This window comes from Quercus robur, chromosome 7 (genome assembly GCF_932294415.1).
Source record: "Quercus robur chromosome 7, dhQueRobu3.1, whole genome shotgun sequence".
In the NCBI taxonomy this organism is placed as follows: domain Eukaryota; kingdom Viridiplantae; phylum Streptophyta; class Magnoliopsida; order Fagales; family Fagaceae; genus Quercus; species Quercus robur.
Genome location: NC_065540.1, coordinates 16746960 through 16762044, shown reverse-complemented (window position 1 = coordinate 16762044; position 15085 = coordinate 16746960). Strand labels below are relative to the sequence as shown.

General features: G+C 33.2%; 1 protein-coding gene and 1 long non-coding RNA gene across 2 annotated transcripts; one reads left to right on the top strand and one right to left on the bottom strand.

Annotated features, from left to right (window-relative positions):
• Nucleotides 1-7393: 7393 nt before the first annotated feature.
• On the bottom strand, nt 7394-11079 carry LOC126692521 (aspartate aminotransferase, mitochondrial-like). Its single transcript, XM_050388145.1, has 10 exons — nt 10661-11079; nt 10487-10572; nt 9851-10069; nt 9533-9638; nt 8904-9008; nt 8665-8837; nt 8209-8368; nt 8007-8102; nt 7774-7868; nt 7394-7652 (listed from the first exon to the last, which is right to left on the bottom strand). Exons 1-10 carry the CDS (start codon nt 10868-10870, stop codon nt 7580-7582), a joined length of 1323 nt encoding a protein of 440 aa, XP_050244102.1. The 5' UTR covers nt 10871-11079; the 3' UTR covers nt 7394-7579.
• Nucleotides 11080-13872: 2793 nt separating this feature from the next.
• On the top strand, nt 13873-14811 carry LOC126690853 (uncharacterized). Its single transcript, XR_007644750.1, has 3 exons — nt 13873-14169; nt 14333-14404; nt 14509-14811. It is a non-coding gene; the product is annotated as an uncharacterized LOC126690853 (long non-coding RNA).
• Nucleotides 14812-15085: the final 274 nt, after the last annotated feature.

Below are 15085 nucleotides of genomic sequence, written 5' to 3'. Positions count from 1 at the left end.
GAAGTTCAATCTCTGCTTACACTAAAAACCGATTAGTGTTTTTGTCTAATAATAAATAGCTATTATTAGAAGCAGACACCATTGATTGAAACTTTTTCAAAAAAAAAAAAAAAAAAAAAAGAGGATAAGAGAATTATCTTCGATAAAATTGGACTTAGGTGTGAAAAAAATATAGATTCAAATCCTTAGTAGTTGGCGAAACCCTCTTATAGTTTGTTGAGTTAAGAGTTCTTATCTTAAAAAATAAAAAGTTTGTTGAGTTGTGTACTATTTCTGATGGGCTATTTATAGATTCATTGGGCCCACCAAGATTAATGGCCCAATTAATTTGGTGTTGGGCCCGTACTTCATAAATGCATATGCACCTCCCTTTTTCAGCTTCCACATGCACGTGGATTAAACCCATTTCTCTTGTACTAGCCTACTAGGTACTTAATCCTAATAACTTTAAAGTTTAAACATCTATTGTAATTTAATGAGAGCAATTATCATGAAATGAATATTATAAGTTAAAATTTTATTATATTTATCAAAAAAGTAGTTTATCAAAGGCATGCTCTCCATTTTAATGGAGGATTTTTCATTGTTAATATTTTTATATTTGTGGGAGGGAAGATTTGAACTGTGAATGTTTCCGTTAAGAATATCATAAAATACTAATTGAGTTATAATTTATGGGAGGTTCAATTTGTTATTATAAGACAAACATCTTCCTACCCACATTGTAGCCACTCAAATGATTGTTTACATGTATCTTTACTTACCTATATTAATGAGTCATTTGACTTATTTAAATTTATCAACTTATTATTTAACTAATTCATTTAAATTAATTTTTAAAATTTAACATTATAATGCTCTTACATTGACTAATGACAAGGTTTTATTCAATATTTCTTAAAGCCAAACTTCTTCCTTTCAAACTTCACCAAGAATTTCATACCCCTTATTATGTAAACTTGAGTACTAAATAATTAATGATACCTGCGTGAGATGTCAAAGCTAAAAAATATTCTATGAAAATAAAAAACCATTATACAATTTTGCTCTAAAAACAATAATTTTATAAGGTAATCCATACCAGAAATTCTATTCTCAAGATTTTACTACTTTATTACAAGATACCAATTTAATAGCATATAAGCAAAGTTTTTAAGAGAAGGAAGAACAAGTGCATGTGGATCTTGTGATTCCATGGCATGTGATGTGAGCCCCCAATCTAGAAGTGCATTTGAAAATTGTTTTGATCAAAAATTTAGGTTGATTAAGGAAGAATTAGATGATTGCGGCTAAATATTAGGACCTACCAAGACTTTGCGCAGTTCCTCTGAGAATACATGAACATGTTATTGGAGAATGATATATAATAAGGCGTGAGAACATGGGTGGATGGAATGTAGGGTTCATCATGAATTCATGATTGACTTCTACTCAAAGAACATTAGCTTATTGCTATGCTTACCTATATGCCAAATCTCTCCAACTTTTACTACTACTTTCTAGAAAGAGCCATCATTAAATTATCGTTGCAGACTTGTGGCAGAATTCATGTACAAGTGTTTGATAATCTATTCTATAATTGGATATCTTATAGCCACGTCAATAGAGTTGAGTGTCCTAATAGTTTAAGAGAGAATACCACGCATCAACCTTGTACTTTGAGAGAAGTCAACTAATGGGATGATTTGCCATGATCATACTCATCTTTCTTTAAAACAAGAATGCATATTTAGTCACTGAAAATACTAAACTAATTACTATCATTTAAGTATTATTATCAATATTAGATAAGAAAAGTGAGTTGATCTAAGTTAAAGGAATGAAAAAAGAATGAAAAAAAAAAATGATATGTCAATTAGGAAAGTGAGGGAGATCATAATTTCAGATAAAAAAGAATGAAGAAAAAGAATTCACGTGATCAACTTAAATTAAACTGTTGAGGATCTATAATCGACCCACATTTTTTAAACTAAACCTTTGTTGTTGTTTCGATGTTAAATAAACTAATAGACTTTTACATGTTACTTGTATGTGAGTGCTCTCATGATTGTAGGCACAATTTTCACAAAGGATTCATGACAGGGGGTAGTTGACAAATACAAATGCGAATCGTCATTGAATTGGAGCTTGAGTGGGTTTATAACTCTGTCCAAAACACACACACATGCATACCGTACCAAAATGGTGACCAACTTACCGTAGTACGGCCCACTTGAAAAAAAAAAAAAAAATTCAAGTTGGAGTTGAGGACCACATGTTGCTATTAATTTAATACTGTTCAGACCACCCCATACCAACCATAAATGGCCAAATCGATCCCTTCTAAGCCACTTAATAATTTTATTCTTATTATTATTTAATTTTCAGGTCAGCATCGGACGGCCGCGCAGTTGAGATCATGATAGTTATTTATCAATGATTTTATATGTGTGGAAGATGCATGTGAGGTAGCCATGTCGTAAATAATATAAAATTTGGATTTAGCCTTTAGAGACTCACTAAAACTCGTGTGCTTGACAGTTTTACTGCTAAGGGGGCAAACTCCTATGCAAAAATTAGACTTCAAAACTTCTGTCCTTTGAGCCTGACACATGAAAGTGTTGGTATGATCGGATGGTGGAGGTGTCTCATGCTAATGTATTGGATATATATATAATTTCTCTAATAATGTGTAAGTCTTCTACGATTGTACATTACGAGAGAAAAAATACATATATCCGATGTATATTAAATATCTATTTTAGTCGTACGTTAATAATAAATATCAAATACATTGGAAAATTTTACTCTCCCACTTAAGCATTTTGTCTCACATCATTTGGGTTCACAACAACACAAACATTAGAGAGAGTTTGTAAAATTTTCTATTGAATTTTTTGAAGACCGTAAATTTTTTAGTTTTATTTTCCCCTGGAATCATGATCTTATATCTGGTTTCTAGTTGAAGGAAGGGGGGTCTTGTCTTTTCAGATGGGGTGAAGTGATGATTGGGATATTCATAAATTGAAATTAAAGAGTTTCAAAATTATCATTTGCAAGTTTTGCCTATGCTAAAGAAATACTCAATTTTACAATGGAAGAATTTTGATAGAAGAAGGGATCAACGGTTGACCAGAGAGGATATCAGGACTTTAGAGTTGGATCATGTAAAATTGTGAAGAATTTTATCCAAAATAGTGTGACAATTTGTCGGTTAGGAATCTCTCTTCTTAAATTTGCTGTAATTTCTTCTAGATGAAGGTGTTTAAAATCACTCTATCTTTAAAAGAAAAAGTAAAAAAAGAAAAAGAAAAAAGAAAAAGAAGAAGAAGTAGGGTCTTGTCATTTTGTGCTATTCCTTTAGGAGCTTTAGGTACCGAGGATAAGGAAAAATAATCATCATTTATTTGAATGGATTGATTAATGGTTCAGAGTAGATATTATAAATATAATGTTGTATCAAGTGTTATGCCATTTAAAATGTTAAATGATCCAGCACTCAGTATATTATTAAATTCAAAAAATGATTGGTGTCTTAGTTTGATGATAAAGAGTTATCATTATGAGCGGACGTCATATGTTAAAACTTTCTAAAAAAATTCAAAAAATAAAAATTTGACCATGAAATAGAAAAATCTCATTTCGTGGACAAGCTTTAAGGGTACATGAATGCATTCTCTCAACAGTAAAATAAGCATTGGCAACTGTCAAGGGTCACAATGGTTAGGAAAAAAAATACATCAAGCTTTGTCACTAAAGCATCTTGAAGTCGACAATTAAATTAACTAGCAGAATATATATAAATATATATATATATATATATTCACAATGACTTCACAGTGTGGTAGTCTTCTATACACCAAAATATATCAAACTAAGCTAAGCTTTCTTCTTCTCCATCTTCAAATCCTTTTCTATTTTTTTTTTCAGTGAACCCCAAGAATCCCATCAATCTAAAATGTATAGTGGTAGTCCTGAGCTTCACCAAAAGTCTCTTCAAATTAAGCAAGGTGACAAGTTCTTCTCTAGGCTTTTATCCAAAGAAAGTTCCATGGCTAATCCTTCTCTTAGAGTGTATTATGGAGGAGAACCTGGTGCTATTCCATTCTTGTGGGAGTCTAGGCCTGGTACCCCTAAACACACATTTTGTGACTCTACTCTTCCCCCTCTTACTCCACCTCCCTCCTATTATTCCAATTCCAATAAAAACCCCATCAAGAAGCACTCAAGGTCCAGTCTTTTACAAGCCTTGTTCTCAAAAACTAGTCTTAAAAAAATCAATTTGTCACCATTATCCTCTTCATTTTCATCTTCAAGGTCATCATCAATGTTTGCTCCAATTAGTACTCCTACAAAGTATCATGGAAGGAGCAGAAGCTCATCCTTCAATTCCAGGGGAGGTGACGATCAAGATGACACCTTAGGTTCACCAACTTCAACGTTGTGTTTTGGCATAGGAAGAGTGACCTTGTCATCAAAGGTTGGCAATAGATCTAGGTACTGCCAATAGATTCTCTGTAGCACTTTTCTCCATAGTTTTCTTTCAATCTATATATCATGTTTAATCTTTTAGGCTGCCTAAGTTGTTCTGTGGTAGCCACTTTATCTGGACTACCTAGACTTACTGAAAGTGAAATGTATGGTGCTAAATGCTGTTTGGAAAATAACAATTTGGCTTTCAAGATGTATCTAAACCATGTAATTTATCAGCAATACTCATCCTTCTTTTTATCTGTTTTTCTTAATCTTCTTCAAATCTAAAATGTAACAACAAAATGCTATAAACACAACAAATTTCACAACTTGTTGAGATGACAAATTGTAATTGGTGCAATATCACTTTCACATAAGACCACCATTAAAATCAATGTTATCGTGCACTAATTACAATTTTCACCTCAACAATTGTGCAAAAATTGTGTCATTAGACTTTTTGAGAATGTAATACTATGCTACTAATTAAAATGTTGTTGAATTTGGGATATTTCAAACCAGTGAAATACACCTACCCCAATGATATTATGCATGAAATTTCAAATGAAGATGTTGTTCTACCTGTTCTAGTATACTATAATATTAGCATTTAGCACACAGAAAGAAACAACTCAGGCTTAGCAAGAGATGTCAGAGTTATGACTAGACACTAGCATCTTGTGGTGTACTAACTTTCCTAGAAGGAACAGCTTTGGGGGTTTGTTTGGTTAGTTGATTGTTAAAGAACATGTTCGTTTAGATGTATAATCGTACATCTCTCTCTTTCTTTGAGTGGTTATTTAATGCAAAGAGTGAAGATGGATAGAGGTTTCTGTCATGATATTTAATTCTGAGTGAGTGCAATTGATTTGGAATCTTTTGGTTCAGCCTTGTCCTCATCAGGCTTCACGTATTGAAAAGTTTTGTCACTTTTATTGAAAGAGGAAAAGCTGTTTTGTTCACACACACTTACCCAAATAAGTGTTTGATTTTTTCTTTTTTTTATTTGATACTCACAACAGCAGAGGGGGGGGGGGGGGGGGGGGGGGGGAAATGGAAGTGTTTGATTTTGATCACACTAACATATATATATATATAGGAGTCTAAAAATCTGTAACTTAATTGACAGATACATGTCCTTTTTGTCTAGCTAACCCAATTAATTAATTATAGAAAAAAAGCTATTCATCCACACAAAAAATAAAAAATCTCCTAACTTTATTAGGAGCCTTGTACATGATCCATAATATCGTAATGGTCGGTGAAGAATGACAATTTCATTCACGAGGACTTGCATGAAGAAGATTATGGTCTTAACAATCATTTTGCTTTTGAGTGATATCAATTTGGTCATGCTTGAATCAATTTAGCACAGCGTAAAGTGAATTGCTTTTTTTTTTTTTTTTTTTTAATATAACTTTTGGATGTCACGGAGTCCTAGCGAGCAGGGTTCTTGTTGCTCTAGAACCCAACAAACAATGCAAAAGATCGCACTTGTGAATGAAAAAACCAATTCAACAAATGTACAGCTGATGTCTATTACCCTATTAGACCTTTTGCTTTCACAAGACATGAAGCCTATTGGCCTTTTTTGCTTCATAGCACATGGTGTTGTCTTATCATAGTTTTCATATTCACCATTTTCCTTTGACAACAGTTTATGATTGAGTAATGATAAAAATATTTAGTCTTTCATGGTTAGAGCAACATTATTTTTATTCGAGTTTACCACTAATATCATATTTCTATCTTAACTCACCACTAACTATTTTCACTATGTGCCAATCACAATAAATCATGTCAATAGTTAGGGAAAAATCCTATCCTTAATTTGGTATTTTAGTAAGAGGAAAAGCCATTAACGTCCCCTGAGATGTTCCAAGAAAATCCTTTATTCTTTTAATCAACCAAGAAAATGGAAGCCAGAAACATATCCTAAAGATCTCTTATTGTTCGCATTTTAATTAATGAAGAAAAGGCTGAACAACCTTACGAAATTGAAAGGCAGAGACTGGGATATTAATCAAACAAACAAAGACTTCTTCAAGTCATTTTCGTTCATTATCCATAAATTGTGGGCACCTCATCTGCTAGCAACTTGGACTTTGTCCCTGGTGGCTCCATGTGCTTCTGGGCCATCATTTGTAAGGCATATTTTAGACAGAAACAAGACAACCTATTCCTTGATGCATTCACCCCAGACGTTCCATGGATTCAAAACAATTCTGGTGTCAAATAGCAAATTGATTTGTTTTGCTTTTAACTTTTATGCTTATCTGCATGAGTAGTAGTTTTCTACTCAAGATTAAGTGTACCATGATCTTTAACAGTACCACAATCTTCCATTTGTTGTCAGTTTCTTTTATCATTTTCTGGCATCGAGACAGGAATTCCATCAAGAATTACAGTTTAGCCTATGCTACAAGTCCTGCAATTGATGGTAGACAAGACGAGGAAATGTGTGCACTATTTTTTCTTGCTTTCTTTGAAATAGTATTCTCTTCATTTCAAATGGATGTATCTCATTTTATTTAATTATTTCAAATCTAAGAGTATATATTTTTTTTTATGAAACAATCTAAGAGTATATCTAGTAATATGTCATTTAAAATTTTAAATGGTCCTAAATCATGTAAAAGAAATAAGAGATAAAATGACAAGTCCAAATCAAAGTTGCAGCATCTGATTTAGAAGCCAGAACTTTTCTAAGGTGGTACATTCTATCATGCCAAAAGTGGGATAAATATAAACTTAAATGCAGTTGCACAGATCTAAACTATCCTTGGATATAGGTTCCACACAAGGAATGTTCTAAATCTATAGATTATAGGAAGTGTAATAGGCTTTAAATTCTAGGTGATATGGTCCCAATAAGAACCTTGCTTGCTGTGTAAATGAAACAAGGAACTAGCAATTTCATCATTTGTGAGCCTGGACCATAGTTTCAGCAATAGCTGATAACATCTGATATATGTATTCATGGGCTTTCCTCTTATATTCCTGAATAATCACTATTAAGTTTTGGTAGTAAGTAACATCATGTGTAAAGGATGGGATTTCAACCATCTCAAAATAAATGGTACAAATGTAATATTAAAGACTCCTGTTAACAGACATTTGAGGCTTCTCAATTATATCTTGTAACTTCATGTATTGCATTTGCCAAGTAACTCACATTGCTTGTAGTTACACCCGCCATGCTGCCAATGATGATGTATAAGTACAGGTAGAAATAGTTTATGGCATTTTTTATAAAAAAAATTAAAATAAAAGGAATTAGTACAAACAACAAAAATCTTAATTTTTCAAAAATAAATATACCTCATACGTCCATCCCGAGTCAAGTATATGTGGAATTCCCTCACTAGCCGATCAACCTGATCAGCACTTAAGCCAGAGAAGCAAAACATCCCAACCTATAGCATAGCACAGCAGTGAGTTAACAAGAATTTGTGCCCAACTAGTCAAAAATTTTGTTGTGAAACCACACTAAAAAACTTCAGTCATGAAACAAGCATATACTGGTCCAAAACAGACATACACAAACACCCAACCTGGTTAGTTATGTGCTCCCAGTTGAGAGGAGAAGCCAACTTCTCAAGACTTTCACGCAGAGTAGACCGCATTTGTTGAATACGATTTGCCATGACCTTATATTATAGTGTAAGGTTATCAATAAAGGCACATATTAGTCCCTACTCCAAATGGAAGAGGAAAAAAAATGGACCAAAACAAACATATGAAAGTTTTCATTACCTTCACCTCTTTGACCCAAAGCGCCTTGGTCTCTGGATCACTCAAGATTGTAGAGACTAGCAATAGACCATGAATAGGAGGATTGCTGTACATTGCCCTGGCAATCTGCTGCAATTGGCTTTTAACTGCAACTGCTTGCTTCGCATCAGCACAAAGAACACTAAAATTTTAAGCGGGGTAAGAAGAAGTGACAAATGCTAAATTCCACACCAAAAGACAGATTGAGAGCAATTTCAGTAACATAATAACACATTAACTATTTAGGTAGTACTTGCTGTCCACCTAAAGATTGAATCTATATGGGTATGGCAAGGGAGTGCATTGCTCTGTCTCATCCAAATTTGTTTTCCAAGACATTTTACATATACTGCCCCATTACCTACTGGCTGTTGCCCATTGATTAAAATGATAGAGATTCTCATATTTTTTTAGACAAAGTGCTCACTAATTCATTACCTGAGACAACCAACTCGGTGTCCATATAAACCCATGTTTTTGGCAAAGGACTGAGCACAGCCTATCAAATGTCCATCTTCAAGAAAAATCCGGATTGCTTGGGCATCCATGTCAAGATCTCCACTTGCAAAACCTTGATAAGCCACGTCAAAGAAGGGAAAGTGACTCTTTACCTGAAAAATGATTGAAATGATTAGAGATATAGAAAAATATAGTAAAGACTATATTTAACAAATTACCTTAAATTGATATGAGATCTCCCTCCACTGTTCTGCAGTAGGGTCAACTCCAGTTGGATTGTGAGCACAAGGATGTAGTAAAAAAAAGGAAGCATCTGGGGCATTCTAAACACCATCGAATGAAATAAATGAAAGACGGTCAATCATTTCCTTTGTTCCATTGTTGTATAAGGTAATACACAGCAGTCAATTGATAATGTAGGCAAAAAATATTCCATTGGCTAAAGACTACGGAAGTGGGTACTGGTTGATTCCATGTTTCGACTCAAAATTCGAACACTTGTAAAATGCATGTGATATGCATGAGTTTATACCTTTGGTGAAAGAATAAGAAAAAGTTAAAATCCTCTCTAATTGACTGCAGTCTAAAACACTCAATTTACTTTCTTTCCATCAAAAGATTGTCAAAAAGGACCATCTTATTGACATTACAATGTTCCAAAGGGATTTTATATTCAAACAAAAAGTCCTTAAATGTAGCATATTCATTATTGATTGAACAAATAAGCTTCTATTGTTTGAGTGGCATGAAGCGTTAGATGCTTAGAAAGCATGACATCTATTTTGCATCAATAGAAACAGTATCATCCTCAACCTCATGACTAACAAATCCAAGTAGACTCTTATACCTTTATATCATCCATGAGAGCTGCAAAGTTTAAACCCTTCGAAACAGGATGGTAGTACTGGAAGGTTCTTACTGGAACTTGGGCATCTCTCCAGATATTGGGGTGGCTATGAAATGCACAATAAAAAAAGAATTGATTTACACCCCAAAGCACTTAAGCAATGATTAATTGATCAAGTTATGTTTTATTCCAAGTCGATGCAGAAACAAGTATTTTAACCATAATAACAACTCATCAAATCTAAAAGCAATAATAATAAAATAGTGAAATCAACATACAAAATGAAAAACCTTTTCAAAGAGTACAGAACAAGCTTACTTGGACCAAGTTGGATCAGGAAAATAAATTGGTGATTCAGGATGGAAGCGCCTCTGAAACTCAGCAAAGAGACGACATGCACCAGTACCTGAAAGAGCTTGGAGCCCAGCAAAAGTCCCTTCTTTTACAACATTGGCATCTTTTCCATAAGCCAGTTTCACACTCTCCTCCACCAATTTTGAACCCACTGCAGTAGCATTTGACTCCCTACCAACATTTCTAACAAAATCACACTAGAATATGATACTTGGAAGTAGGGAAAATAAATCAATTTAGTTCCTTGACTATTACTAGATTATAACAATTTTTCAAATTTTTTTAAACTACTACTCACCAATCTATTAAATGGTACATGTCATCATCAATTTATTAAATGGCACATCTCATTATGTTTTCAATTATATTTTAATAAAATAAAGAATATTTATACGAAATTGTTTGCTAACAGACTTGGACATAAGGGCTAGATTGACTCATTGTTACATGGTGAGGAACTAAATTTACAAAGATTAAACCTTAGAACTAATTTGACATAAAGTAAAAGTCAAAGAACTAAATTGAATTTTAGCAAAAACAAATGAAGAAGAAGAAGAAAGATTGAGCTCAATCAAAGAACACCCAACAATTAAAACTCACATAAAATCACAACCAGCAATCTTTGCCTCTGCATTTCTAACACATTGAAGAACAACTGGTTTCCCCTCATCATCCCTATAAGCTCCCTGTAATTAAAACCAGTATCACATACAAATCAGAAATACACACAAAAAAAAAGGGGGGAAACATAATTTATAAAAGAAAAAAGTGTACCACTCCGAGATTGATCTTGTGGGGATTATTGTCAGCAAGAAAAGCCTCAGTGACACCAGTGATGGGGTCCTTAGCAGCTGGGCTCACACGGTCCCACCAACCAAACCTACAAAGGGCCCTGGTTGAGGTTGACATACACCTTGTTGAACCAGTTAATCTTGATCCCATGAACCTCCACATGATAATGTCGATCCTTGGTTTTGGTTTCATTCAATTTCTTGTACACTCTGATTCTGAACAAGCACAGTGACTCTGATGATGAATGTAAAGAATATATAAATGTTTTGGTAAAGGGAAAAGAAGAAGAAAGTTGCGTGGACCTTGGTTTTTCAAAGACAGAGAGTTCCCCATTTCCGTGGTTTTTTTAATGTTCTCGTCTTCTGTTCCAGTGGGCTCCTCGGTTTTTTTAAGGAATCAACGGAAAAAACGCCCTTCGTTTTGTACTTTTCGTTTTCAAAGTGATTGTTGTGGCGACTTTGTGGGTGTTTAGGCAAAAGTATTGTCCTTGAAAGGTACTTTTTATAGCAACGAAACGAAGTTGCGTTATGAAAATATATGTCTAAGGATGCTAAAATTGGATACGACTCGTGAACTCGACATGAAACGACATGAAATTAATAGGTTATGAGTTGAGATTTAGTTGGCTCGTGTCATATTTGAGTTGACATGACTAACTTATTTAATAAATGGATTGGGTCAGTATTTGTCGTGGTTTTCAACATCGGACCGTTCAATGAACTGTTAAAGAAGAGGTTCAAGGTTTTGAAGATCGGAAGATTCTAAAAAAAAAAAAAGGTTTTGAAGGTCGGACCGATGTTGAACTATGATGACATCATAATTAATTTAATAATTATTTAAAATATAAATAAATATATTAAATTAATACAAATAGAAAAATAGAAAAATAAAATAAAATATATTTTTCATAAAAATTCCATAATTTATTTAACATGCCATTTTATTAACAAAAGCAAAACAATAGATGCAGTGATGCACTTAGATAATTGGAACAAAAATTGAAGTATAATAATAATAATAATAAAAACTCTTTGTTCCATTCTATGTTGACAAGTCTTGGTTATAGTACAAAATTTTGAATTAAAGTAGCATTGTCCAATCAAAGCACGTGGGTGGATGGGTGGGTGGGTGGCTCTACAACATCAGAGTATTGAAATTGTACTTCTATAACATTTTTAGTAATATTTTTACAACAAAATTTACATTTATTATTAGTTTTAATTTGAATCTATCATTGTAATTATTTTTTTACTCACCAATATTAAGTAATAACAATTTGTTACTTAAAATTTATTATAAAATATTGTGAAAATATTGTGGTAACATTTGATTGTAATTTTTTATTCTTTTTCCTTTCTTTCCTTGCATCTATACGGACCATTTTCTTTTTCTTTTTTTCTCTTGTTTTTTCTCCTCCACACTTGTATCCCCATTCCCATCCCCACTCATCTCATCTTGTTTTTTTTTTTTTTTTTTTTTTTTTCTAGAACTCTTCCTCCACACAACGTGTCCTTTGACTCCTCTCTGCTTCTTTTTTTCTTTCTTCATCTCTAGCTCTCTATTTCTCATTCTCTTTCTCTCATACTTTCACCCTGTCACACACACATTACTGGGAGATAACAAAGCCAAAATTTAAAGCTATGATGTTGGAGATGGCAGTGGCAGAATTTAAAGTTTGCTTTGCCCAAGAGAAGAGTTTTTGAAGAGAGGAAGCTGCATGATGTACTCTGAAAGCAAAATTTAAAGCTTGTTTTTGTGTATTTGTGTGTGTGTGTGTGTGTGTGTTTTTTTTTAAAAGTTCAGATTCAAAGGGAAGTAGGGAATCGTGAGAAGCAGTCTGATCACGGTTCTTAGAACTGTGAGGTTTGATCGCGGTTCACACGGATCCCTGCTTTTTTCCCATAGAGCGGTTCTTGAGGCTAAAAGAACTGCAAAAATAAGTAGTTCGAGGTTTTTCCAGTCGGATCGTACGATCCAGTCAGGGTTTCAAAACCATGGTATTTATCACATGGAACCCGTTTAACCTGTTTGACTCATTTAATTGAATAACATTTTACCAATATACTCCTCAAACCTTAGGTATATAAACTTATTAGTTGTTGTGATTTTTTTTTTGGGACATATTATGATTGATTATTTGTGATATTGAGATATGTTTTTGTTTTGAATGATTATTTGTGATACAATTACTCGTTAGTTCTAAATTTTATATTAAAAATATTTTTTTTGTTTGTTTTTCATAATTCATATCAATTTGGTTAATACTTAATTTTTTTTTTGTTCATTTTGATAAAATTTGATAAACAGGTCGACACGATTGACCTGTTTAATAAATGAGTTGTGTTAGGATTGAAAAATATTGACCCATTTAATAAACATGTCGGATTAGGGTTGACCTATATAGTTGAATACTCATGAGTCAACATGATACAAACTCGACACTCGAATACGAATTGCCACCCTTAGTAATAAGTGTCAATAAATTTTGTTGACAACCTACCACTTAAACCGCATGTCCACATTTTTTGTTTTGGCACCTTTTATATTTGACCAAAATTCAACTCAGGTCTCTAACTTCATTCATTCAATTGATTCCTCTAATCTAACATATTCAATTAAGACTTCCCGTTAGTCTTCTACTAGAAATGCTTTGATAAAGACTCAAAAAAAAAAAAAAAAAAAAAAAACCTCAAACTCACCCTAAATGACAGCTCCGAGCCTCCAATTCATAGTGTATTTTGTACCAAAAATTAAAACCACCCTAAGTATTAACATCAAGTCGTACAATTTTTTTAAAGAAAAATTTTAACATAAGAACCTATTTTTTCCATTTTACTTAATCATTGTTCAAAACACCCACATTAGATTATTTATTCTAAAGTTTATTTCATTAAATATAAAATTTTATTTATTTATATAATTGTTTCTCTATTTTTACATATTACAATCACCATTTACTCCATTTCTTCATTCTCACATATTGCAAAAAAAGAAAAAAGAAAAAGAAAAAAGAAATGCACAAAAAAGTGCTTATGTATATTTGCAAAAGTACTGTAACAAAAATGCATTTTGCACAATGGATGCATAAACTGATGTGAGTAATTTTTGAAGTTAGTTACGAAAAATTTGGTCCTTATACCATTTTACACGAGCTAAATGTGAATGCTTATCCACCAAATCCTTAGTCTTTTGTTAATTTCTTTACCGATGCAAGGAAAATAGTTCACATTTTTGAAATTATAGAAAGCTTTATTGACCAAAGTGAAATTAAAGGAGTGAATTGAATTTCAATCAAAGTTAGAAGGGGCCATCTGTAATTTAATTAAAATTTATCAATGATTCATTCAGCATCAAAACGCTTGCCGTATCAACCAAGCGTTCAACTTACGCCCTGTAGCTTAATTCGCGCAGCCCTTTCAATTTTGGAATAGTACTTATACACACACTCTCGCTCTCTACTCTCTCTCTCTCAACTCTCAAGGCTCTTTTAGGTATATTATATTTCTCTGCCTCTCTTTTTTTCTTCTTGTTTGGTATGTGCAATGTGTGGGTCTTTTCTTTTTTATTAGGAAAAGAAGAATAGAAGGCTTTTTTTTTTTTTTTTTCCTTAAATTTTTTTATATATAAAAAAAATTAAACTTGCTTGTTCCTCAGATTTCTGAGGAGGAACGATATGAATGTTGTGTCTATGGAGAGATGCTGTTAGACCGCTACAACCAAGTTAAGGTTTTTTTTCTTCTTTATCTCTATATATCTCTCTATCTATCTATCTGTCTATACTATATGTATATACTTATTAATCTTCAATTTGAACAAATTGGTTGGTGTAGGGCACGGATTTTGAATTTGTGAGACTTGTTAAGATGATGGTAATGCTCGCCGCTGGCGTAAATTTTAAAATTCAATTTAAGGCCAAGTCCAACGCCGCTGCTGCTGCTGCTGAGTGCACCCTGAAAACCTTTGAAGGTTTCGTGTTCAAGTGTTGTAACTTTCGTCATAGAGTGTGGCCCGAGACTTGTCGACTACTATGCCCTGATCCTCCTGACTACGTGTATGATGAAGAATCTCGCCGCCTTGTGTGCACTTATGAAGTGGCAGGTCATCCGTGTTTGCCCTGACTCTCAAGGTTGGGTGGTGATTAGGGGTGTCAAATGGGTGAGTTTGGGGTGGGTAAAATTGGGTTGGGTATATAGGTGCGGTTTGGATCTGCGTTTCTTGCTGCGTTTTGCGTTTTGCGTTTTCAGTTTTTTTTTTTTTTTTTTTTTGCTTCAGCCACACCTTTTGACTAAGTCAGCAGTGAACATGCATTTGTGCACTATTCATGGGTCTTACAAATTACATTTTTCAGCATTTTTTTTTCATTAAAAATGGATCTCACAATACTACTCACACATTTAAAAATTATTT